Source organism: Phocoena sinus, chromosome 9 (genome assembly GCF_008692025.1).
Source record: "Phocoena sinus isolate mPhoSin1 chromosome 9, mPhoSin1.pri, whole genome shotgun sequence".
NCBI classification, from domain to species: domain Eukaryota; kingdom Metazoa; phylum Chordata; class Mammalia; order Artiodactyla; family Phocoenidae; genus Phocoena; species Phocoena sinus.
In genome coordinates, this window is record NC_045771.1 from 23,269,568 (window position 1) to 23,296,393 (window position 26,826).

Sequence of the window (26,826 nt, forward strand, 5' to 3'; positions counted from 1 at the left end):
AGCATGGTTAATACTCCACGATACCCTCTGAGTTGTCTGTGGGTGCCATCCCCTTTCCTACGCAGATCTCCTTTCCACAGGACCCTGAGCCTAGTTTCCAGTTTTCTACTGACATCTTTTTGTAGGAAGTGAGGCTAGCAGCCTTCTCTCAGGGACGCCGGATTCCTTTGACTGCCCAAAGGAGGAATCTGTGGATCCAAACGCACCTGGTCCCACAGACATCCCTCGTTGAGGCAAGAGGTCCCCAGAGGGGGGCCCAGGATTGCTGTGAGGAGCCACGCCCATCGACACTGCCCAGCAGGGGCACACTTGCTCCCATTCGCCACTCCAGGGACAAGCTGCATGCCCTTTGCTCACTTGTCTTATGATCGATGCCCAGTGAGGCAGCTGTGGCCAGAGCTTTTGTCCTTATATAGAACCAACTGGCCAGGAAGGACAGCCAGTACATTAAGCTGACATCAGCCTGACATCTGTCAGCTGTGACCTCATTAGCACCAAGCTCTTGGCCTTTCAGAATAGCTTTCAGAGAAAGTGGAAGACAAATTAGATGAGCACCAGGTAAACAGGTCAAGACGGGGCCTATGGAAAGAAGCACATCAAGAGTTTATACAAAAACCTTTTATTTACTGTTTATATTTTGTCTCCCTATCCCTACCCCCTGATCTGGAACCCAGCCAGCTGCTAAGGCTTCCTGCTGTCTGGTTCTTGAAACTGGGGCCTCGGATGGGGGTTATGGGAGGTGGGAACTCCTTCACCCACTGGTTGTGGAGGTTGAAGGAAGCTTTTCTGCCTGGCTGAAGTGTCAGCAGCTTCCCAGGGGAGCCCCTCAAGTCAGAGGATCCATCCCCCACTGGACAGATACAGGAAAAGATAACATGCATCTCTTGGAGGCCCAGAGGCTCCCCGTCACTCACTGCTTCTATGCCACGCCAGGCTTCATAGCTGAACCAATCTCTCACCTGGAGATGGAGCCCAGCGGCAAAGGGGTGGGGTTTGGGGGCAGGACAGACAATGCTGCGATGCTGGGTCCTAATCAACAAACGGGGAAACGGGAAGAGGTTGGCCTGGTTGAACTGAAATGGGAAAGGGGAAGAAGGGTGCAGGAAAACCCAGGGTGGCTTAGTGGCCTGGAGTGGAGGCAGCTGGACACTTTTATAAAGAAAGGTTACAGGCCCTTTGGGAGTAAGCACTCCCAGCCCCGCAACCACCCTGAAGAGGGGGAAAGGAGCTCTGTCCTCCCATGGACAAAGGGCTAATGACACAAGCAACACTTTTGGTCTGAGAGTGCCAGGGAAGGGCACCCAGTGGCACCGAAAAGGGCAGCCTGCCTTGCTGGTCACCACAGCCCACTCTGAGTACCGTCACCCCTGCCTGCACCTTTACTGCCCACCACGAGCTCTGCATACGCCATGACCCCCACTGGAGACTGACGCTGCCAGCCAGGTGGGGCAGAAACAAGGACCCTGAGCTCCAGGGCCCCGCCCCGGGTAAGGCCTGTCCGTGGAGATGTCAGGGCTCTTTCCCACAGTCCTGCTGCCGTGAGCCAGACATACTGAACTCTCCTGGGAGGGCACTGGGCCCTCAGGTTCTCGGGAAGGAGACCCTGGAGAAGCACTCTCAGGCAGGAAGAAGAGCCTCCGAACGGTATTTGTTCCTCCTTCTTGTCCCAGGTCCTGCTCTCCAGGCTCAGAAGTCCGAGTCTGCGTCCATGAGTTCTGCCTCCATCAGGTTGGTGCGGGAGCGAATGGGCCCCAGCCCCTGCCGTCGGCCCTGCGCCCAGGCCATGGGGGCTGCGGCACTGGGCTCTGGGCAGAAGGGGTTGGAGACCAGGGTCCAGGCTCCCTGTCGGTAGGTTTCCCCAGCTCCCCAGGCACCCGCAGCCACCAGGCACTTCTGCCGGGGCAGCTGGGGCAGTCGAGGGACAGCACTGGAGGCAGGGGCAGGGCCCGGGGCGGGGTGGTGGAGCTCAGGGGGCGACACCAGCGGGCACACCTCCTTCTTCCTCTTCCTCCGCTTCTTCCTCCGGCCCAGGCGCTTCTCCAGCTCTGGGGAGATCTCTGCCTCAACCAGCCACAGGTTGGCTTTTTCCTCCGGGGGTACTGACAGTGGGAGAGAGAACGTGAGCCTGGGACCCTAACTCTGTCCACATCATGCCTTTTCTCCTCGGGGCCCTACTCTTTTAGCTCAGGAACCCACACTTTAGATCCTCCAAGGCTTTTCCTTCCCCTCCCCTGCTGGCAGCCCCTGGTACTCCAGTCCCAGGAACCTCCAGCCTCTACGTCCCCCACCTTCCTACAGAAGCCGGAACCCCATACCTGGAGTTGCCACAGGGGTGACAGACACATCCTGGGGCAGTATGGCTCCTCTCCGGGCCACCATCTTGGTGACATGCTGGGCCCAGGCAGAGGACACATCGGCCGAGGGCTCATTGAGGTCAAAGGCCAAACCCGCTGTGGGGATGGAAGGAAAGGATAAGGTACCATGACCGCCCAGGCCCCCACAATGACCGCTCCTCCCTTATTTAGCATCATTCACCATCCCCCAACCCATGGCTCCCACTCGACTTAGCACAGAAAACCCGCCCTAGTGAACACAGCAATCTCTACCCATTCCCAGTCTGAAGAGAGGGGCCTCACGAGAGGCCAGAAATCCAGTCCCTGGAACCTGACTTCCCGTAGCCCAAGGAGAACAGCTGGGGAAGATGGCTGAAGGCGAGGGAGATGAGTCCTTTGGAACCAAAGCACCAGCAAGCAAGATCAGGGGCAGGAACAGAGAGGGGAGAGTGGCCTGCGATGGGGGCAGGGTGGGGACTGGAGGAGAACCCGTGTGTGAGAGAGAGGAGGGAGCCGTTCCTCACAGCCTTCCAAACAGTCCATGAGGCCACACCAGCCTAGAAGGAAAGTGGAAATGGGGTGGAAGCTCACCCACAGGCCCGTCGTGGGAGACAGTGTGCATGCTGAAGGAGAGCTCCTGGCCTGGGTTCTGCAGCAGCTCGCGCCGCTTGGAGAAGGCCTTGGCGATCATCTTGCTCTTCTTGATCCGTTTGGGCTCATCGTCACTCTGCCCCGTCAACCTGAGGGCAGACAGGGTGGGGGAAGCGGCATGGAGGGGCAGCTGCTTCCTCTCAAATCTTGCAAAAGACGAGCGGATCCGTTCTATCCAGGAAAGGAGCCTCCAGACGGCCTCAAGGACCCTGAGGGGTAGAGGCCTTCTGTGCCAAAAAGGGGGCCTAGAACGCAGGGCTCCTGCGCTCCGTTCTCAAATCACTCCGCTCTTAGAAGACACCGGCAGCTGGCTCAGCCCTTGGCCCATCCTCCCAAGGACAGGAGGTGTCACCAGGGGGCAGTGGTGAGCCGCAGAAAAGGCCGCTTTCGGCTGCTCAGGGCAGGCCCTTAGAAATCACACCTGCTCAAGGCTGTGCTGGGACACCTGAGACCAGACAAAGCCTAACAAGTGCCGAGGCTGAGAGAACAAGGCAGCAGGGTCAGGAGGGGCTGCTGCTGACCCCACCTGCACCAGGTGCGCCTCCAGATGAGCAGCGTGGCCTTGGTCCAGACCCAGGTGCTCATGGCAATGCCGGTTCCAAACATGGCAAATAGGTTGATCTTCTCCACCAGGAGGCTAGGGCGATTCTTGATCTCACAGTCGGGGATGGGTTTCTTGGTGGGCAGCCCGATGGTCACATTGGCCTGGCACCTGTGGTGAGGGGTAGTACACAGTTGAGGCCTTCTAAGTCTCCTGGGTGGGTGCCCAGACGATCAATCCAAACACTTTAGAAAGAGAGAAGCCCACAGCCCTGATTTGCAATCCTGGGTGATCATTAGAGTCACCTGGGAGCTTTTAATGACTCCTGATGTCTGGACCACACCCCAGACAATAAAATCAAATCTCTGGGGGAGGGACGTAGGCATCGGTGTGGTGTAAAGCTTCCCACGCTGGAAGCTGGAGCCTTTAAGGAAGAGTCTGAAGCAGTCAGATTTTAATAAGCATTTTAACTGCTATTCTTGGTATCGGTAGGTACTGCACTTCTTTAAGCAGCTGAGATGTGTTACCTTCTCAGATTCATCCTCATTGTAACACAAAAAAGCACAGGCAAAACCAGAAAACATTAATGGGTTGTTAACCTACGGTAGAGAGGTAACTACTTCTGTGCAGGGATTTGCAAGAAGCTCTGTAAAGAGTCTATGAGAAACAGCAAGCAACTTCTGTGGCCAATGCAAGAGTCAGTTGGAGAAGCCAAAACACACGATGGCTTAACAGTTACAAACATACCAGTCAGAGGGCCTTGGGGGTGAAAGGGAAGGGTGGAGCTGGGCAGGGACCCAGAGGGCTGTCTGCCATGTTTGCAAATTACAGAACAGCTATCAGCTTAAGCACCCAGAGCAAGATGGGCAGTTTCTCTTGTCATCTGAGGCAGGGACCTGGCAGACCCCTGCTGGACACCAGAGGAGGGTCTCCAGCTCCCACCACTGCTGCCCCCAAGCCTCCAGCCCCCCACTCACAGCACGTAGTCCCGGAAGCTGCGCTCCCACTCAGCCTGGTTGAAGAAGTCGTAGAAGTGGCAGCTGAAGGTGATGAGCACAAAGCCAAAGGCCAGGAAGCCAAAAATGCCTGCGGAGGGACAGGGGTGGGACAGGGCGTCACCAATCCCAGGTATGGAAGCAGCAGTGGGGAAGAGGGTGTTCGCCCACTCGGGCCTGAGAGACAGCTGAGTCTGGGGTGAATTTGTGCTGGGCTCAGTTTAAGAGCTGTTTTCTCTACAAACTTATGGTTAGCAAAGGGGAAAGCGGGGGAGGGATAAATTAGGAGTTTGGGATTAGCAGATAGAAATTACTATATATAAAATACATTAAACAACGTGGTCCTACTATATAGCACAGGGAACTATAATCAATATCCTGTGATAGGGGCTTCCCTGGTGGCGCAGTGGTTGAGAATCCGCCTGCCAATGCAGGGGACGCGGGTTCGATCCCTGGTCCGGGAAGATCCCACACGCTGCAGAGCAACTAAGCCCATGCACCACAAGTAGTGAGCCTGCGCTCTAGAGCCTGCAAGCCACAACTACTTAGCCCAAGTGCCACAACTACTGAAGCCTAGAGTCCGTGCTCCGCAATAAAAGAAGCCACCGCGATGAGAAGCCCGCGCACCACAACGAAGACCCAATGCAGCCAAAAATTAAAAAATTAATTAAATAAATAAGAAATTAAAAAAAAAAGATTACATGAAAACTTAAAAAAAGAATCCTGTGATAAACCATAATGGAAAAGAATATATCTATATCTATATCTGAATCACTTTGCTGTACACCAGAAATTAATACAACACTGTAATTCAAGTATACTCCAATAAAAAATTTTTTAAAAGTACTGTTTTCTCCAAAATAAGACAAGATTTCGGAGGTGCTTAAGGCCACTCTGGGTGGGTCCCAGCAGGAGGGAAGTAGACATGAGGAAGCAGTCTAGACATGAACTTGAATTCTTCCAACTGAGAAAGAAGCTACCTTCTCCTTATTTATTTTTTTTGCTACCTTCTCTTTTCAGCTGCTACCACCACTACCATCAGCACCAACACACACACACACACACACACACACACACACACACACACACACACGGCCTTATCTTGCCTCCCTGGCTGCTAACTTGCCCCACAATGTATTTCAGCCTCCAAGACTCTTCCCCAGAGGGTGTAGTGTTGGGATGGCACACACCCAGGCGCAGCATGGTCTCATTGATCTTGCTGGCTGCCTTCTCGCTCAGCAGCCCAGGGTGGTTGCTCTTGATGGAGAACAGGGTCATGACTCCTGAACAGAAGGGAGATGGCAGATGTTAGTGGAGGCCAGGCCACTCTCCTGGGAGGAATAGGTGCATGGCAGGGGAGGGCCCCATGGTCCTAGAGTCCCACGTCTGATGACTTCTGGGCTGATTTAAAGCTTGGGGAACTGGAGACACGGGAGCACAGCTGGTGGCAGATGTGCCATGGGCTGGAAAGACTTGGGCAGGGCACAGACAGTCAGTGGAGACGAAAGATGCCTCAGTCCTGGTCCGGCCTCCCCAAGTAAGGCAGCAGGTCAAAGCTATTATGATGGAAAAGGCCTAAGAAGAGACTCCAGGACAGTGCTGTCCAAGAGAAATATAATGTGAGCCACACTCACAATCTCAAATTTCCTAGAAGCCACCTTCAAGAAGTAAAGGGACACAAATGAAGCTAACGTCAATATATTTTATAAACAATAAATCATTGTTTATGACATTATCATTTCAACATGTAATCCCTATAACAAATTGTTCATGAGATAGCTTACTTCTGTATGTGCTGAGTCTTTGCAGTGCAGTGTGTATTTTATACTTATGACACATCTCAGCCTGGATTAGTTTCAACGCACGTGGCTAGCGGCTCACACCAGCCACACAGGATCACACAGATACAAAATATAAATCAGAGGCTCAGCCACTGCCAAAGAGAGGGAGACGAGGTGGGCTGAACAGAAGACTGATAGCGCTGGGGGAGGAAACTGAAGTTTACAAAGAACATTCAACGAAAATGAGCTAAGATACGGAGGCTCAGTGTGGAGGTGGCAGACTGAGCCAGGGAAATGAGGAAACAGAGAATCTGTGCACGTTGTGAAAACTGCGTGTGTGTATGTGCGTGCACACTCGCACTACGAGCAGAAAGGAGAAATGAAGCTCCAAAGACCAAGCATGTATATAAATTCAGGGCGCACGCACATGACTGAAGGCTCCCAGTTGGCCCATGCGGACAGGGTGGTTACTCAGGGTGTTCGCCACACAAGGGCGTCTGGCCAGGGCGGACCAGGGGCTGGAATCCAGCCCAAGCTCCACTCAACAAGCCATGAGCCCTGGCACAAAGCTGGAGTAAGGGGAGCATTCTTCTGACCCGCACAAAGGTGCTGCCTGCACCACGGCCTGCCCATGGGCACCTTCCCCTTTGCACCAAGGTCCTGCGTGAGGCGGCTGAGGTCCCACCTCGAAGGCAGCAGAGCTGGCAGCTCCTGGCTCCTACTTACACAGAGCAGATGCTCGGCAAATCTTGCTGCCCGACCAGTCCTGACCTGGTCCTCACTCACCTCGGATGAGGAAGTAACCTCCCACAATGAGCACCAGGCCGATTGGGGCCAGCACGAAGCCAGCACGGTATCGGTAGTTCTTATAGCCCACAAAACAGATGCCGCTCACAGAGTCCCCATCCACCTAGAGCAGAAAGGGGTGGGGGGACAGAGTCAGTCACTGTCTCCCTCACCCAAGTCCAACCCACTCAGATCCCCACCCCCTACCAGTCACAATACCTGGGCCACGGCGAGGATTGCCACAGTGAGCACAAAGGGGAGCGACCAGGTGAGGAGGTGGAAGTAGGAGGTCTTGCCCGAGAGAGGCTGGTAGGTGGTCCCCAGGGCTTTGAAGGAGGTGTGCCAGGCATAGGTGAGGACCACAAACCAGACGACGCCGGCCATCAGGGCATAGTACACGATGACGAAGATGATGACGCAGGACAGGGTCTCGTTGGAGCTGCACAGACATGTGGAGCGTCATTTGGGGCAGTCGTTCTGTACTCCCTCTACGAAGTCTCTCCACCCTGTCCCCAGTCCCCTGGCTTCTAAGGTCTGGAGGTTCCCTAGCAGTCAGAGCTTGGAGACCAGGCTCAGGTCAGAAGTGAAGAGGATACAGAAGATGCCCCTTTGAACAGATGCAAACAGTCCAGGCTCTAATGCTGGAGAACTTGGGTGCAGCAAGGCAAAGCGAATCCCACACTGAACTCTCCGTTTCAAGACCTCCCTGCCCCTTTTGTGGAAAACGCACATCAGCCTCTTCCCCTCACCCTCGCCTCTGGGTCCGCAAGACACCTACGTGGGCTCCCCAAGCCTCATGGTGCCATCAGCACGGCAGACGATCTCCCGGCGGGCACCGTCCATGAACTGGGCCAGCCAGCCAATGCTGCCCACGAAGAAACACGCGTTGACGTAGAAGAGAATGACAGCAGGGTAACGATTGGAATTCCGCCAGTCAGCCACAAATGTGGCCTAGAAGAGAGAAGTGGGGCCCATTGTGTGAGGTCAGGGTTATTCTGCTGCCCTTATCTGAACCTCCAGACCCCTCTTATCGCCACCCTTCCCCGAGGACCCCTGCCAAGTCCTCCTCCCCGCTCTCCCAGAGCCCAGCCTCTCTCAATGACAATCGGCTCCCTTCCTACTTTACAGGCTGCCGGAGGGTCCTGGGCCCTGCCGCCCCCCGACCCTCCACCCACGGGCCTGCCTCCCGCTGACCAGGGTGAAGAGAGTGCAGAGGCCCGTGACGGCCCCGAAGGCCGCGATGTAGCTGTGCATGTCCTGGTGCTCGGCCTCGGTGAAGAGCGGGTTCTGGCACTGGATCCCACAGCCCTCCACGTCCTCATACCAACTCTTGGGGTTGTCAGTCCGAACCAAGGGAGCCTCACATTGGCCCGAACTGTTGAACTTGATGTTCTGCACCTCATTCTGGCAATGAGAGAAGAGGAGAAAGCGCACAGGGGAGCGGTAGGCTCGGGTGACCTTTGGTTTAATGAGAGGCGCGAAGGTAGCGTGGCAGAGAGGCCAAGAGCACAGGCTCTGCAGACAGCTTTCCAGCATTTGAGTCCTAGCCTTGCCCCTCATGACTGCACAGCCTGGGGCAAATTATTTGACCTCTCTGTTAGCTCAGTTTCCTGATCTATAGGATAGCAATACTTACTTCATGGTGTGGTCTAAGGGTTAAGTGAATAAATAAATGTAAGATGTTTATAATAGTATTTGGAAGGTAATAAATAATAATAATTAGTATTACTACCATCATCATCATTATTATTAATGTGCTGTCCTTCATCACCCAGAACTAGATCACACCCCCGTCTTGGTGTCTCTTAGCTGTTTTACACGCGCAAGCCTTGACTCCCTAAATACACAATAAACTTCCTGAGCACAGGTTTGTCATTCACGACTCCTGTAACTCCCCATCACCTAACAGAGTGGGTGCTCAAAAATCTTTTTATAAATAGATAATCCCTAATAGACTGGTTCAGCTTGGCGAGCTTCAGTTTGGGCCTGTGGCTCACTGACGCCACGGCTGTAGACTTAGGATCTCCCAGAAGAGAAGGCGCTGAGCTCCTCTGCCCCTGCTGGGCCCTGTCCCGGGCCTGGTCCTGCCCAGCCCAGACCCTGCCCCACAAAGCACTTACCGGGCAGCCCTCGGGGAAGTGGTCAGGGGTGCAGCGCAGAAAGTCGGGCCAGCCCCGCTCCCTCTCCACGATGGCACAGGGGCCACGGGTGGCCTGGCAGAGGGTGCGGCTGGGCAGTTCCACCCGGTTGTTCTCACACTTTGGCATGTACACAGCACACAGCAGGGGCTGGATCACTGCCCAGCAGCGGGGGGCGTTCCGGAGGCCTGGGGGTAGCGACAGTGTGGACACATTGCAGTGAAGACCCCTCAGCACTCTGACCCACAGACAGACATAGCTGCACCGCTGTCCCCCCGGTCTAAGGCGTCTATCTCTCTTTGCCACGCTGCAGGCCATGACTGCTCAGGATGGTCAGGTACGGCGTTTCTCAGCAGGGCATTTAGGCTTGACCGTTCTTTGCGCTGCAGGAGTGTCCCAGGTACCGCAGGACATTTGGCAACCCTAGACCCTGCCCACTAAATGCCAAGAGACCCCCTACGTCCTGGTGACAGCCAAAAATGCTCCTCACCCCTCCCACTCCAGGGTGGGGATTGGAAGAGGCCTGAAGAGGAACGTCTGGGACACTGGGGATATTCTATTTCTTGATCTGGTTCTGGTTTCATGGGTGATTTACTTTGTGAAAATCAAACTGTGCACTTTTCTCTGTGTATATTACAATTCAATTAAAGTTCTTAAGAAACAGCCCCCATTTCCAAATGCCCCGCTAACGGAGTGTTAGCACCTCTGGCTAAGAACCCCAGGTCAATTTACCTTTTACTTTTTCAGGGACATTGTTAAAACCTTCTACAGTCCACAGGGAAGGAGTGTTGTGGGACCCACCCTCACAGGGCCCGTGCACCAGAACCAGGAGGTGCTTCCCCTTGCCCAGACCCCAGGACCCTTGTTCCTCTTACCAAGCTGAGGTGAGACAGAGAACAGGTTGGAGCTTAAGAAGAGGTAGTCAGGGGAGCCAGGTACTCCGAAGCCAGAGGAGGAAACAGGAAATCAGATGGAGAGAAACAGAGGAGGCTGTGTCCAGTGCACGGGGAGGAAAGGTGTTGTCAGCCAGAAAGAAACAGATGCAGGTCTCCCAGCACCCCTACCCCAGTCCAGGCCTCTACCCTGCTCTCCCTGTGGCTGGGCTCACTCAGCATTCTACCCCCTTCGCCCCTCCTGAATCACCCCTGCTTCAGGAACACCTATTTCCCAAACAAGAAGTTGTATTAGGAGAAGCTTCTGAGGATGTGAGAGCCAACGTGGGTGACTGCCCAGGCTGAGGGTGGTGTGAGCAAGTAACTACTCTTTTTGGGAGGAAGGTAATATAGCAGAAGGATAAGGAGCATGGACACTGCAATTAGCCTGCCTGGGTCCAATTCGTGGCTCTATCATTTCCTGGCTGTGTGATCTTAGACAAATTACTTTATCTCTAGCCTCACTTTCCTCATCTGTGAAATGGAGATAATATTGAATAGACTTACCTTGTGGGACTGTGGTGTAGAGTGAGATAATGCATCAAATGTGCTTAGCCCAGTACCTGTCATGTACTAAGCACTCAAGAGGTACTAGCTGTTACTATTAGTAATCTGAGGCCTCTGACCATTCACAGCTCTCACTAGACAAAACCTATTCCAAGGGTGCAGAGCAAGTTCCTGTCACTTAAGAAGCAATGTCCTTGGGCAACGGTGCTCAGACCTGACTCAAATCCTAATCACCTGGGGGACCTTTATCACTCTAGATGGAGAACCCAGTCTCAAAGATTTTGGCTGAGAGGGTGTGGGTGGAGGACACAGCAGTGGTTGCCAGGGCCTAGGGTAGGAGAGGGCTCTGCCTACTAAGGGGCAACACGAGGAAACATTTGGGGGTGATGGGACTGTTCTCTATCTTGTATGTAGTGGCTGCATCCAGAACTCTATGCGTTTGTCTAAACTCATAGAACTGTGACAACAAAGAAAAAGTGAATTTTACTGGATGTTTATGAAGCAATATATTTTAAATGCGGACGGGCTCCCTACAGTAATAGGTATTTTAGAGGAGCAACAGGCAGATGCTTAATAAAAATACTGTGGGGGCTTCCCTGATGGTCCAGTGGTTAAGAATCCGCCTGCCAATGCAGGGGACACGGGTTCCACCCCTGGTCCTGGAAGATCCCACATGCCATGGGGCCACTAAGCCTGTGCGCCACAACTACTCAGCCTGCGCTCTAGAGCCTGTGAGCCACAACTACTGAGCCCACGTACCACAACTGCTGAAGCCCACATGCCTAGAGCCCATCCTCCACAACAAGAGAAGCCACTGCAATGAGAAGCCCGCGCACCGCAACAAAGAGTAGCCCCCGCTCGCTGCAACTAGAGAAAGTCCACATGCAGCAGTGAAGACCCAGCACAGCCAAAAATAAATAAACAAATAAATAAATAAATTTATTTTTTTAAAAAAAAGAATCCGCCTTCCAATGCAGAGGACACAGGTTTGATCCCTGATCGGGGAACTAAGATCCCACATGCCGCGGGGCAACTAAGCCCGAGCGCCTCAACTAGAGATCCCGCGTGCTGCAAACTACAGAGCCCACGTGCTCTGGAGCCCGTGAGCCACAACTAAAGAGAAGCCTGCGCGCCACAACGAAGATTCTGAGTGCTGCAACTAAGACCCAACACGGCCAAAAATAAAATAAAATAAATTAATTAAAAAATAAATATTTTTTTAAAATATTGTGGAATATGGGCTGGCCTTAGTGACTTGCTCGACCAGTAAAATGGGGTGGAAGTGACGTTCTCAGACTCTCAAGCCTGAGGATAATAATAAGAAGCCATTTGGCTTTTGCCTGGGTCTCTCTTGGAACACTTGTTCTTGGATCCCAGTTGCCATGAAATAAGACCAACTACCCCGAGGCTGTCCTGCTGGAGAGGCCTGGTGGAGAGACCACACAGAGAGGGCCTGGGACCAAAAGAAGAAAGAGAAAGAAATGTTGGGTTTTTCAAGTTCCCAGCTTTTCCAGTTATCCCAGTGAAAGCCAAGCCATCCCTGCTGAGTGCTGTCCAGACTGCAGATTCATGAGCAAAAGGAATGGTTCTTGTTTTAAGCCACCAAGATTTGAAGTGGTCTGTAATATAGCAATAAATAACCAGAACACACACACACACTCACACACAAACAATATTGTGTTATTTTTCTGGAATTTGTGATAATTATCAGCTTTTTAAACGTGTAATTTGTTTTTCTTTTTATCTCATTTTAAATATTGTTCTGTAGTTTAAAAATAAATTACCCAAGGAAAAAATAGATTATTAAATAAATATTAAAAGACAATTGAGGAGGCATCGAGGGAAAAAATAAGTTGAATCCTTACCCCATTTCTTTCTTTTTTTTTTTTTTGCGGTACGCGGGCCTCTCACCAATGTGGCCTCTCCCGCCGCAGAGCACAGGCTCCGGACGCGCAGGCTCAGCGGCCATGGCTCACGGGCCCAGCCGCTCTGCGGCATGTGGGATCCTCCCGGACCGGGGCACAAACCCGTGTCCCCTGCATCAGCAGGCGGACTCTCAACCACTGCACCACCAGGGAAGCCCATTACCCCATTTCTTACATAAAAATACATTCCAGATGAATCAAAAATAACTACATTATTTTAAGAAATCAGAGTACTAGAAGAAAAAGTGGAAAATGTTGTTTTAAATCTTTGAGTGGAGAATGCATTTTGAAGTATGACACAAAACTCAGAAGTTTTGAAATAAAAGATTTAAAGAAAAGACTTCAGAAAAATAGAAAAATTCAGTAGGGTAAGAAACAAACAAGATCATAAGAAAAGCAACACACTGAGAAAATATATTTCCAATACGTATCACAGGTAAAGAATTACTTTCCTTGCATGCCTAAAGCTCTTCCAAATCAATAAGAAATTCATAATCCTATAGAAAAATGGGCAAAAGACAAACAAGAGAAAATACAAATGGCCTTTAAAAACATAAAGAGATGTCCAGTCTCACTCATTAACTGTGAAATAAAACTACGATGACATACAACTTTTTAACCTTTAGAAGGATAAAGATCAAAACATTTGAAAATGCTGTACTGGCAAGAGTCGGGGGGAAACTGGCACTTTTGTATATTTTTAGTAGGACTAAAAATTAGTTAACATTTGTGGAGACTATTTGACATTAGCTGTAAAATGTTACACTAGCAATTCCACTTCACACGTTCACAAAAATCGTATATAAGATTATTCATTGCAGTACTGTTTGTAATAACAAGAGTAGAAACGTCCTTAATATTTATCCATCAATAGTAGACCCACTAAATAAAATATCACACATCAATATAATAGCACACTATCCAGGGTTGAGCTATTTGCAATGAAATGGAACAATCTCCAATATGTCTTGTTTAATGGGTGCAGCTGAGTGGAGAACAGCCTGGAGAGCTGCTACTGGTTATGGGAGGAAAAAAGAAAAAGGACACATCTACATTTGTATGTTAGATATCAATAAAAGAATACACACAGGGGCTTCCCTGGTGGCACAGTGGTTGAGAGTCCGCCTGCCGATGCAGGGGACACGGGTTCCTGCCCCGGTCCGGGAAGATCCCATATGCTGTGGAGCGGCTGGGCCCGTGAGCCATGGCCGCTGAGCCTATGCATCCGGAGCCTGTGCTCCGCAACGGGAGAGGCCACAACAGTGAGAGGCCCGCGTACCACAAAAAAAAAAAGAATACACACAAACCAGTGTTGGTGGTTGCCTGTGGGAAGGGAAATGGGTAGCTAGAAACAGAAGTGGAAGGATTTAACTTTTGCTACTTTCGAATTTTGTACTATGTTCGTATACTACCTATTTTATTAAAGTAATTAAGCTTAAAAAATAAATATGCAAGTTACTGGGATGCAGGAAGCTCCCCAGCGAAGAAAAGGGAATGAAACTGGAAACAAGAAGGGGACATCAGCTTTATCTGTTTTGTTTTCTTTCTTTTTCTTTTTCTGTCTTTTTTTTTTTTTTTTTTTTGGCTCAAGTCTTAACCACTGGACCGCCAGGGATTTCCCTTGTTTTATTTCTTTAATAAAATATGAAACAAAAAGAAAAAATACAGACACAGGTGTTATATTAGTCTCTGCATTTTTCTACATTTATACACTTTAAAAATAACATTTGCCACAATTTAAACTTTAAAAACGAATTTTTTTATGTGTGATTCCGATGATCAGTCAAGTTGAAAACCGTTGTTCCAAGAATGGTTTAGCATTAGAAAATTTCATCAGGACCTCCCTGGTGGCGCAGTGGTTAAGAATCCACCTGCCAATGCAGGGGACATGGGTTCGAGCCCTGTTCCAGGAAGATCCCACATGCCACGGAGCAACTAGGCCCGTGCGCCACAACTACTGAGCCGGCACTCTAGAGCCCGTGAGCCACAACTACTGAACCCACGTGCCACAACTACTGAAGCCCACGCGCCTAGAGCCCGTGCTCCACAAGTGAAGCCACCACAGTGAGAAGCCCCACACACCCCAATGAAGAGTAGCCTCCGCTCACTGCAACTAGAGAGAGCCCGCGCGTAGCAACAAAGACCCAACACAGCCAAAAATAAATAAATAAATTTTTAAAAAAGAGAAAATTTCATCAATGCAATTTACCATGTTAACAGATTAATGAAGAAAAAAACCATATGATCATCTCAATATACAAAAAAAGTAATTGATAAAATTCAGTGTCCATCCATGATAAAAATAATAATTGGCAAATAAGGAATAGAAGAAAATTTCCTTAATCTGATAAAAATATTTATAACTACAAGAGACCTACACCAAACATCATATTTAATGGTGAAAGGTAGAAAAGCTTTCTCTTTAGAATGAAGAAAAATTCAAGGATGAAAGATGCTACTATTTTAAAAAATATATTTTTTTATGTGGACCATTTTTTTAAAGTCTTTATTGAATTTGTTACAATATTGCTTCTGTTTTATGTTTTTGGTTTTTTGGCCATGAGGCATGTGGGATCTTAGCTCTCCAACCAGGGATCAAACTCGCATCCCCTGAACTGGAAGGTAAAGTCTTAACCACTGGACCTCCAAGGAGGTCCCAGTGCTGCTACTATTACTACTTCTTTTTTTTTTTTTTAATAGCCATATTATTTTATTTTTGGCTGCGTTGGGTCTTCATTGCTGCACGCGGGGTTTCTCTAGTTGCAGCGAGCAGGGGCTACTCTTCATTGTGGTGCACAGGCTTCTCACTGCGGTGGCTTCTCTTGTTGTGGAGCATGGGCTCTAGGTGCACGGGCTCAGTAGACACCTCCAGGACATTGTTAACTACAAGTGGTAGGGCTTCCCTGATGGTCCAGTGAGTAAGAATCCACACTCCCAATGCAGGGGGCCTGGGTTCGAGCCCTGGTCAGGGAACTAGATCCCACATGCATGCCACAATTAATTAAGAGATCCTGCGTGACGCAACTAAGACCTGGCGCAGCCTAAATAAATGAACAAATATTTTTTTTAAATGTTTAAGAACAGGGCTTCCCTGGTGGCACAGTGGTTGGGAGTCCGCCTGCCGATGCAGGGGACACGGGTTCGTGCCCCGGTCCGGGAAGATCCCACATGCTGCAGAGCGGCTGGGTCCGTGAGCCATGGCCGCTGGGCCTGCACGTCCGGAGCCTGTGCTCCGCAACGGGAGAGGCCACAACAGTGAGAGGCCCGCGTACCGCAAAAAAAAAAAAAAAAAAAAAGTTTAAGAACAGCAAAATAGATAAATAAATTGTGACGTATTCTACAATGGAATACTATTCAGCAACGAAAAATAAGCTGCAACAACATGGATGAATTTTACAGAATAATGTAGAGCAAAAGAAATGACATAGAAGAATACACACAGCACGATTCCACTTGTATAAAGTTCAAAAACATGCAAAACTGAAATACACTGTTTAGGGATTCCAAAACTAGACGGTAAAACTATGGAGGAAAGAGGAAACAATTATCAAAAACATCAGGGCATTGGTTACTTCTAGAAGAGGAGGGAGGGGGATGTGATTGGAAAAAACAAAGAGGGAGCTCCTGGGGGGGCCCCCACCATCACCTGACTCAGGTGTCACTTTATAATTATTTGTTATTTAGTACCTCTGTGTCTTATTCACCTTCTGTATACATGCCACATTTCACAATTAAAAACTTAACAATCCGATGCAAAAATGAAAACTTGGGCCCATGCGTATTTCTCTGTATTTTTATACTTTCTAAAAATGTATAGTTTTAGAATGATTCTGATCATCAGCCAGGTTTGAGAACAGCTCTAAGGAAATTCTTCCTGATCTGCCCCTGCAAACAACCTACCATCACCAACAACAGACCTCCTCTCAGTCTCTCATCTAAGTGTCTGGGAGGCAAATGAGAAACTCCTCCCAGCTTCTCCAGCTGTTTCCCACTGGCTGCCCCCAGCTGGGTGACAGGGCCGCACACCCCTGTACGCACACACAGCACAGCAGTGGTCAAAGAGGCTACGTGCTGGCTCTCAGGGACCTGTTTCTCTTGCCAGCCACAGGTCTCTCTGCTTTCTTGCCCCATTTACCAAACCAACCAGATTTGGCTGAAGGTGGACCATGGCCTGGATAGTATGTTTGTCTGGGCAGCTTGGAATGCCTGAGAGGAGACATTTCAAGCTATCCTGGGGAAAGATGCTGAGTGCCTGAAGAAGCCCAAGTCGAGAGAGTGGAAAGATATAGGAGAGACAGACCTGAGTTCTATATGAACCTAGAAATTGGCCCAACCTTAGCTGCAGACTTCCTCACTTGATGGCATCCTTCCAAAGGCTCAGCAATCCAGGCTGAGGAAGCTCATAGTGGGGACCTCTCTTCAGCAACTCTTATTCCAGATCTGCTGGGAATCTCCACATAGACCTTCCAATGAAGGCCTCTAATGCACATGGCCCATACTTTCTTCCTAAACCTCCTCCTTCTCTAGCATTCTCCAGCTTAGCGAAAGGGAATGATACCACCTTCCATCCAAGCCTAAAACCTGGGTCCCCAGCTCTCTCATCAGCAAGTCCCATTGGTTCTACCTCTGAAGCTCCGGGATCTGACCACTTCCTCCAAGCTGTTACTCCAGTCCTGACCGCCATCATCTCTCAGCTGGACTACTTCAACCATCTGCTAAACAAGCAAACAGGCTCCAGGATTTCCCTTCTCCTGTGGCTTCTTCACACAGTACTCAAAGAGATCGGTCTAAAATGCAAACATGATTACATCTCTCTCTTGCTTAAAAGCCTTCAGTGGCTCCATACTATCTTCTGGAAAACAACCAAATTTCCTAATATGGGGTATGAATCCCTTTATTTTCTAATTCTCTAGGTCTTATCTCTTATAATCCTATCCCTCAAATGCTTTGATCCAGCTCTGCTGAAATTTTTATACTTCCTTAAAAGTACCAAGCCCTCTCACCTCTACACCTTTGTGCGTGCTATACCCTCCTCCTATCCTTTCCACCCAAATCTTCCTTGGCCCCAGTAATTCCTACTTATTTCTCAGGTTGTGGGTTAAATGTCAGTTCCTCTGGGGGTCTTCCCTTGCGCCCCAGAGTCCTTTGTGTTCATTCAGCATCCCACCTGGTCACAATACCTCTCAGAGGAGTTGCTAAAGCCTGTTTAATTATCTATCTTCGGATCCTGTCTGAATTCTTTGTCTATTTTTTTTTTCGGTATTCTTTGCCTTTATCTGCCCCAGAACCTGATCCAGAATGACATATAGCAAGCACCCGACACCTAACTGAATGTGGACAGCTGTGTACTCAGAACTCTGAGACGTTTAAAAAAGTAGTCTCTACGGGCTTCCCTGGTGGCGCAGTGGTTGGGAGTCTGCCTGCCGATGCAGGGGACGCGGGTTTGTGCCCCGGTCCGGGAGGATCCCACATGCCGCGGAGCGGCTGGGCCCGTGAGCCATGGCCGCTGAGCCTGCGGGTCCGGAGCCTGTGCTCCGCAACGGGAGAGGCCACAACAGTGAGAGGCCCGTGTACCGCAAAAAAAAAAAAAAAAAAAAAGTAGTATCTACTTTCAAAAGTTTACAGATGAAGACAACCTAAATCATCTTCACCCACAAAAACACCTCCAAGGGCCAGATGACACTGACCACGTCCAAAGCCAAATCAAGACCACCAGCTCAGGACAGGACAAATCACTAGTCAGAACCCCTAGCAGAAGGCTTGTCTGTGATTCTCACACTCGGCTCCAGTTCACTACCCACCCACTGACCCAGCTGGCACCAACTCCTGCTTCTGGCCCTACTTCATATAAAACATCCAGCAGAAAGACCAGACGCAGAAAAAGAACACCAAGAACACATATGGGAATGGGACTGAGCTGAGGGATGAAGGGTGGCAGCAGAGAAGAGCTCAGAATGAACTAAGGACCAGGGTTCAGGGCCGGCACCCCTGCAGGACCCTGCCCCACCAGAGCCACAGCTAGTGAGGTTCGAACCTACACAGCCAGCGGATGGTTCTGACTCCTCAACTTTCCTGCCAAAACCACTTCTGCCTGCTCAGCAGCTGCTCTCAGGAGTATGGGCTGGAGAGAGGTTCATACCCTTTCTGCCTGATTTGATGGAAACTACAGAAGGGCAGCATCACACATGCACTTAATTTAGGAGAATTCGACCATGGGCCCCTGCAAAATAAATAAATAAAAAGAGAGAGAGAGAATGAACACATATTCTCTCATAGTGTGAACAACTCAGAACTGGGTGAGATTCTAGTGCCGAGACTTTTTTTTTTTTACAGGAACATTTATTTATTTATTTATTTATTTATTGGCTGCATTGGGTCTTCGTTGCTGCACGCAGGGTTTCTCTAGTTGCAGTGAGCAGGGGCTACTCTTCGCTGCAGTGCGCAGGCTTCTCATTTGAGGTGTCTTCTCTTGTGGCAGAGTACGGGCTCTAGGTGTGCGGGCTTCAGTAGTGGTGGCACGCGGGCTCAGCAGTTGTGGTTCACGGGCTCTAGAGCACAGGCTCAGTAGTTGTGGCTCATGGGCTTAGCTGCTCCGCGGCATGTGGGATCTTCCCAGACCAGGGCTCGAACCCGTGTCCCGTGCATTGGCAGGAGGATTTCTTAACCACTGCGCCACCAGGGAAGTCCTAGTGCTGAGACATTTAGATTTTCCATACAGCTGGCTCCTAAACTCAAAGAAACCTTGTTTATACCTTTCTTTTGTGTATTTTTAAAAATTCTTTCCCTCTTCTGCTCTTTTGCATTTATGTAATTTTAAAAACTAAAATTATATTTTCTATGTATGCCCCTTCTTATATACTGTACATTACTATATGTTGCACATTCATACAAACATATTACCATAAAAGAGTATGTATGCAAAATCACATAGACCTTATGTTGTGGCCATTTATGGATTTTTCAAAGCTACTGCTGATTACACATGGTTTCTGCCTACATGTTGACTTTAGAACCTGATACCCACAAAGGATGTGGCTCCACCATGGGTACCATCCTCCAGGTTCTTCCTCTGGCATCTGTACCAAGCCAGGAATGACATGACTTTGTCCAACATCTGAGAACTCTAGTGGCCAACCTGACAATGACAGGCGGCCTACAAACACTCCCCTATCAGGATCCTTACCCGTCCCTGGGGCAGAACTGAGATGTGGGGCATCCAAGGCCTCTCAAAAGACTGAGGGTTGCCAGGTCTGCTCCTGCCTTTTGATTTTATTTCCTGTTTCTTCAAGGACAATTTTGGAGTCACGCTAGCTACAAGCAAGGGGTGGCAAGGCCAGTTCCCTCCCCTTCTCTTTAGGTCCCCAGCCCAGAAGAGTGACAGGTGGGGAGCTAATCCATTCCACACTGCTAAAGAAGGACCTGCTTGGGTTCAGTCTGCAGTTTTTCAGGCTGGGTCATAATCCCACCATGAGGTGAGGGTTCTGGGATCTCAGACCACCATGAAAGTATCCAGGGGGCTCTAGACATCCCACACTTAAGTGTCCTTCCTCAGCCCAGACCAGCCTGAGGGTCCAAACTTCCAAGGAACCCACAAATGATCGTTAGAATAGTCTCATTCCTTCACAACCTCAGACAAGGAACCGAGTCCCCATTTTTCAAATGAGGAAACTGAAATCTCCTGTCAAAGCAAGACACGATCACTGGACTTCTGTCTCCCAAAACAAGATTTCTGGAACTTTCTGGTTACCTTTTAATTACTCATCACCAGGGGTTTCTTACCCTTCACAATTTTCACTCAGTTCTTTTCTCCCACCCTCTCCCTCAATGCCTAAATCTTCTGCCCCCATCTTCCCTTTTTCCTGCCAATTCGATTTCCCAGTTTCTTCTCCAAGGTCTAAACACCTCCTTGAATTCCCGAGGACCCCGCTTCCATAGTGGCACCTACGTGGAGCATCTCCTTTTCTTAAAAAAAAAAAAAAAAAAGTCCTTTCCTGTGGCTCAGAGCCACCAACCCCCTCGCTCTTGGGCCCCTCATTCCCCCTTTTCCTTTGCTAACCCACCCTGCTCAGGCCTTTGTGATCCGCTTCCTCAACTTCCTCGCCCTCCCGCCTCATCACCGACGGTCCCATCCTGCATACAGCCTGCCCCCAAAGTTTCAGAATCCGTTCTTGCAACTCTCCCGGGCGCTGCTCCCGCCCTCTCAAAAGCTCAGTCTTGAGCCTATTCTTTCCGAGAATCCCCGCATCCCATCACCACAGCCCCCGGCTCCGGCTCCCGCGCGCTTACCCGACCAGAGAACCAGCTTGCCGTGCGCTTCCTCCTGGGAGTCCGAGTCCCCGGCCAGCAGAGTGGAGGTGGCCCCGTAGGGCAGCGCCGAGCCCAGGCACACGTTATAGCGCAGCGGCTCGCAGGGGGCGGCCCGGCCGCAGTGGCTCAGCAGTGGCGGAGGGCCGGTCACGGCCGCGCTCCTTCTCGCGCTCCCGCCCGCGCTCCGCGGCCCAGGCCGGGTCGCGTTCCCGCTCAAGGCCGCCCCCCGGCCCGGGCCCCCCAGCAGCAGCAGCAGCAACAGCCCCAGGAGCAGGAGCGCCGGCCCCCGTGCGGGGCGGGCAGCGGCCATGGCCAAACCCGCCAACTCAGCAGAAGCCCTGGAGCCCCCGCCCGCTCTCCGGAGCCCCCAGGCCACACGCGCAACCCTTGGGGCCTCGGGGGCAGCTCAGGCGACCAGTGCGCCCCGCGAGTCCGGTGCAGGGCCCCCCCGGACGCTCTGCGCGCCGCGGGCCCTAGGCGCCCAACTTCGCAAACTTTGGAACCCGGGGCCCATGTTGGGCGGTGGAGGCTCGGGCCGGGATGCACAGCTCTCTACCCCTTCCCCTGGCAATCCTAGTTATCTTCAGCTGCGGGAGCCCCCTGGGCCCCCAATCTCTAGCCCCATTCCTTCTCCCACCATTAAAACCACCTCCCGGCCCCGCGATGGAGGCCAGGCGCGGGCCGGGAGTGCTGGACTAGGTTCCTGGCTCCACCCTCGCGCCAGCCTGCGGCCCAGACGCCCACTTGGCTGCACTGTGCCGCAGCCCCGGGACTCTCCCCGCCAACTACCCGGCTCCTTTGTTGCTCTAGCTCGCTCGGCTCTCTGGAATGCACGGGCCTCGCCGGGCCAAGCCCGGCCCCCCCTCTTCTACGGCTGGGGGAGGGACTGGCCGAGGGAGGGAAGAGGAGGAGCTCGAGCTTCAGCGTCCCGGGCGCCCGGAGAGGCCCGGACCAGGGGCTCTGGTGACCCCGCCACTGCCTCGGGTCAAGAGATGGGCGGAAATCGTGGCCAGTAGTTGCCACAAGACTCAGCAGGCATCTTGATTGGCCTGAGGATCGTTCAGCCCGGTCGCCTGCAGGGAGTGGACTCCTCCGGTTTACGGTGGGAGAGACAGGGGGTGCCTGAAGCCTCTGTTACATCCCGCCCTGCTCCCCAACCCGCCAGGCTTTTCTGCTTTGCATTAGATCTTTCAACTTGTCCTAGGGCCCCATGGAGAAGACCGGGGTTTGGGGTTCCCACTCGTCAGAGTCCTTCCAGCTCAGGACCTGTGTGAGAGTCTACCTCAGAGTCACTCAGGGCAGCTGCACCCCACTGCTGTCACCTCGGGGAGCAGGTGTCTGGAAACCAAAAGTGCCAACATCAAGCCTTTATTGCTACAAATGTGTGAAGCTTTGAACTGCGGTTGCCAACAGCTGGCCTGGTGTGTCTTTAGTTATGTCCAAAGGAGGCCAGTCCCTCTTTGATGGCCCTTTGCTGCTCAGTCTGGCCAAGGAAGTTTATGCTGCTCTCCTTCCCTACTCTGCTGATTTTGCCTTTTCTCACTCCTTTGCTTGTCATGCTTTCAGTCACGGAATTTGATTTCACCCTGCAGCGGTTTCCACCTCTTAGTAACCAGGGGTCCAGCCGGAGAGTGGACTTGCATTGAGCAGCTTTTCCATGTTGTTGATGGGGCAGCACACTAGGGTGGATTTTCCTTTCTTACCACTGCCGCTACCCCTTTAGCCTAGTCCAAGTGAACTAGTTCTGTTAGGTTCGGCCATTTTAGAGCAAATTAGCTATTGCACCTCAGCTACCATCCTCAAGTGTTACATAAGCCCTAGAGACATGGGGCGGGTGGGGGGGGGAGAGAGAGAGACAGAGAGAGATGATTTAATTCAATTTAGCAAGTCTTTTTCTGAAATCCTGGGATGTATGTAGCACTGTGATAGGCATGACATACTTGTAGAACTTGAGAACTTGGATTTTTACTGTGGAGTCAAGGCTTGCCCTCAAGAAACAGTAATATACTACGACAAAGCAGCAAAGTCTCCTCCTCTAGGGCAAGGACCTTATTCTATTCTCCGTATCCACAAAGCATCCAGTGCAGTCAGGCATGCAGTATTAAACACTCGATAAATAAGCTGCCGAAATGAGGTGTACAGTGAGTACAGTGTACTATAGGAATTTATAGCAGGAAAAGGTCGGTGTGGGTAGCAGTGGAGGAGGTGGGATTTGAATCCAGCCCTGAAAAGTGAGTAGGAAGAGTTAGAAAAGTAGAGAGAAGCCCAGCTGGCATTACAAGTGGAGGAAACTATGACTATAGCTCAGAGCATGACCAGCCTGGCAATCAGGACATAGTAGGGGGTAAGCAGGGAAACTGACTGGTAAGAAACCATAAATGACATACAGAGGAATTAAGGTTTCTTCTACTGGCAATAGGAAACAGTGAAAAATTTTGATCAGAGGAGTGATATGTTTAAGAACATTAATCAGTCAATGTGAGGATGGTACGAAGGGCAAGAGTCTGGAGACAAGGGACCATTTTGAGGGAAGTCGCTGGTGATTTGTGGAAGAAGTGGGAACAGTCTATGTCATCAGGGTGTAATATTCCTACTGGAAAAATAATTTAAAACATTATGACCTACCTCAGTTTTTTTTTTTTTTTTCTGTGATATAAATTTAGGCTTTTATGTCTAAAGTTTGAGCCACAGAGAAGGTTACCTGATACCACACTGTTGCTTTGCTTTAGGAACTTTCTCCACTTGTTTTCTATCCGGTTGTTACTGTGGCAGCTTTGAAGCCTTGGGATTTTCTCCGTAGCCCATGCATTAGGGAGAAACCTATGCATATGCTCAGGCAGCCCCTTACCTTTCTGCCTAAAAATGTTAGCAATTCTTCAAGTATGAAGGCTGTACCATCCCTTTGGGATTTCTTGGGAAGCAGAAGAATCTTTTGTGGAAGAATCACATCACTGTAATGTAGAACCTTTATTCTAGAGATTGAGAAGACCCTGCAGTGTTGTCTTCCATCCAGAATGTTCTTCCCTTCAGGAGGAGGGAGAAGATGTGCTAATTTCTCAACTCCTTGAGACTCACTCTCCAGGAAGTGGAGTTTCAGGATCCTGTCAGACAGCAGGTTCAGGAGAGTATGGAAAATGTTCAGTGGAGACTGGGGAAGAGAGGATTCCTTGGTGGTTCCTGAATGGCATTCAAGGTCCTGGAGAAAGCCCATCCATCCCCTCCTTCAGGCATACCAAGACCGCCAGTGTCTTTTAGAGACTCCTCTGAGTGATCTGACACACTCCTGTTCTCCAACCTCATGGTAGCAGGGTGAGAACTGCTGCTCTCCTGAGCCTGAGCCACCCCTGCCCAGTTCCTCCAGAGTCTTAACCCTGTATACATGTCATAACACAGTCCTTTTGTCAGGTTCAAGAGAAGCTATCCTGTGTGACAGTGTATTACAGTACTTGATTTGCTACAAGTAGCTTCTTGATTTCTGAGTCATTCTCACCAAATGTTTTGGCATTTTGAGGTCACACATTCAATGTTGACTATTTGTTATTTGCCTCTGGGCCCCCCACTTGAAAAGAAAGAACATGAAAGTATCTATGGGCTATCCCTGGGTATCCTTGAGACCTTAGTTGCTTCCTTATGGTTCAGTTGTCACACTGGCCAGAATTTGGAGCATAATTATTGCAGTGCCCCAGTTCTTTCTTTTTTCCCATGTTTCTTATTTTACAATGAAGAGCATCAGTCAGAAGTAAAGGACAAACTGAGAAAGGAGCTAGATAAGCTACATCCTCAGAGAAGGAGTACAATCGATTTGGAGTTAGAGACCTGACTAGCGAAGGACCTCTGAACAACTTAGTCTAAGTCCCTATTTCTTTCTTTATAAAAATGAGATATTATCAGTTGTATTTCAATACATCAGAAATGAATGTTCTGAAAAGGAAATTAAAATGGCAATTTCATTTACAAAGTATCTAAAAGAATTAAGTATTTAAGAATAAATCTAACCTAGGAGGTGAAAGACTTGTACACTGAAAACTACAAAAGGTTGCTGAAAGAAATTAAAGAAGACCTAAATAAATGGAAAGACATTCTGTGTTCATGGATACGAAGACTTAGCAATGTTAAGATGTTAATACTACCCAAAACAATCTATAGATTTAACACAATCCCTATGAAAATTCCAACAGCCTTTTTTCACAGAAATGGAAAAGTGGACTGATCCTGAAATACATATAGAATTACAAGGGGCCCTGAATGGCCAAAACAATCTTGAAAAAAAGATTAATAAAATTAGAGGACTTAAACTTCACAATTTTAAAACTTACTACAAAGCTGCAGCAATTAAAACATTATGATAGGGCCTCCCTGGTGGTGCAGTGGCTAAGAATCCACCTGCCAACGCAGGTGACATAGGTTCAAGCCCTGGTCCGGGAAGATCCCACACGCCGTGAAGCAACTAAGCCCGTGCGCCACACTACTGAGACTGCACTCTAGAGCCCACGCACCGCAACTACTGAAGCCCGTGAGCCACAACTACTGAAGCCCGTGAGCCACAACTACTGAGCCCACAAGCTACAACTACTGAAGCCCACGTGCCTAGAGCCCATGCTCCACAACAAGAGAAGCCACCGCAATGAGAAGCCTGCTCACAACAACAAAGAGTAGCCCCCGCTCACCGCAACTAGAGAAAGCCCGCGTGCAGCAACGAAGACCCAACGCAGCCAAAAATAAATAAACAAATAAATAAAAATTTATTAAAAACAACAAAAAAAACCACTGTGATACTGGCAGGAGAGACATGTAGGCCAATAGAATAGAATAGAGAGCTTAAAAATAAACCCTTACATATATGGCCAATTGATTTTCTAGAAGGGTACCAAAACTATTCAGTGGGAAAACGACAGTCTTTTCAAAAGAAATGTTGGGAAAACTAGATATTTACATGCAAAAGAAGGAAGTTGTACCCTTACCTTACACAATAAACAAAGATTAATTAAAAATAGATTACAGACCTAAATTTAAGAGCTAAAAACTATAAAAATCTTAGAAGAAAACTGGGGGAAATCTGCATGACACTGTATTTGGCAATGATTTTAAGGATAGGACACCCAAATTATAGGCAATAAAAGAAAACATAGATAAATGGCACTTCATCAAAATTAAGGACTTTGGTACATTAAAGGATACTATTATTAAAGCAAAAAGACAACCAAGAGAATGGGAGAAAATACTTGCAAATCATATATCTGATAAGGGATTAATATCCAGAATATATAAAGAACTCCTAAAACTCAACAACAGCAACAACAAAACAACCCAATTAAAAAGGGCCAGGGCTTCCCTGGTGGCGCAGTGGTTGGGAACCCGCCTGCCAATGCAGGGGACACGGGTTCGTGCCCCAGTCCGGGAAGATCCCACATGCCGCAGGGCGGCTGGGCCCGTGAGCCATGGCCGCTGAGCCTGCGGGTCCGGAGCCTGTGCTCCGCAACGGGAGAGGCCACAACAGTGAGAGGCCTACGTACCGCAAAAAAAAAAAAAAAAAAAAAAAAAGGGCCAAAGACTTGAACAGACATTTCTCCAAAGAAGACATACAAATGGCCAATAAACACATGAAAAGATGCTCAACACCATTAGTCATTAGGGAAAGGCAAATCAAAACAACAATGAGATACCACTCCACAACTATTAGGATGGCTATTAAAAACACACACACACATAGAAAAGATAACAAGTGTTGGCAAGGACATAGAAAAATTAAAATCCTTGTGCACTGATGGTGGGAATGTAAAATGATGCAACTGCTGTGGTAAAATTTTGTACTTTCCAAAGGTTAAACATAAAACTGCCATATAGCCCAGCAATTCCACTCCTAGGTATATGTCCAAGAGAACGGACAGCAGGAAGTCAAACATATACTTGTATACCAATGGTCATAGCAG

General features: G+C 49.6%; 1 protein-coding gene across 1 annotated transcript; it reads right to left on the minus strand.

The window, feature by feature from the left end:
• Positions 1–603: 603 nt before the first annotated feature.
• Positions 604–21,729, minus strand: SMO (smoothened, frizzled class receptor). Its single transcript, XM_032643676.1, has 12 exons — positions 20,876–21,729; positions 9,208–9,413; positions 8,282–8,491; positions 7,866–8,038; positions 7,307–7,526; positions 7,088–7,211; positions 5,711–5,803; positions 4,503–4,611; positions 3,511–3,696; positions 2,925–3,073; positions 2,316–2,450; positions 604–2,099 (listed from the first exon to the last, which is right to left on the minus strand). Exons 1-12 carry the CDS (start codon positions 21,204–21,206, stop codon positions 1,687–1,689), a joined length of 2,349 nt encoding a protein of 782 aa, XP_032499567.1. The 5' UTR covers positions 21,207–21,729; the 3' UTR covers positions 604–1,686.
• Between the last annotated feature and the right edge of the window lie 5,097 nt (positions 21,730–26,826).

What these genes read in the sequence shown, in the direction of transcription:
- SMO (XM_032643676.1), bottom strand. Translation starts at nt 21,206, where the DNA reads ATGGCCGCTGCCCGCCCCGCACGGGGGCCGGCGCTCCTGCTCCTGGGG. An exon ending in AGGTTACTTCCTCATCCGAG is followed by an intron (nt 5,804 to 7,087) that starts GTGAGTGAGGAC and finishes CCTTCTGTTCAG; the next exon opens with GAGTCATGACCCTGTTCTCC. An exon ending in CACCCCTGTGGCAACTCCAG is followed by an intron (nt 2,100 to 2,315) that starts GTATGGGGTTCC and finishes TCCCACTGTCAG; the next exon opens with TACCCCCGGAGGAAAAAGCC.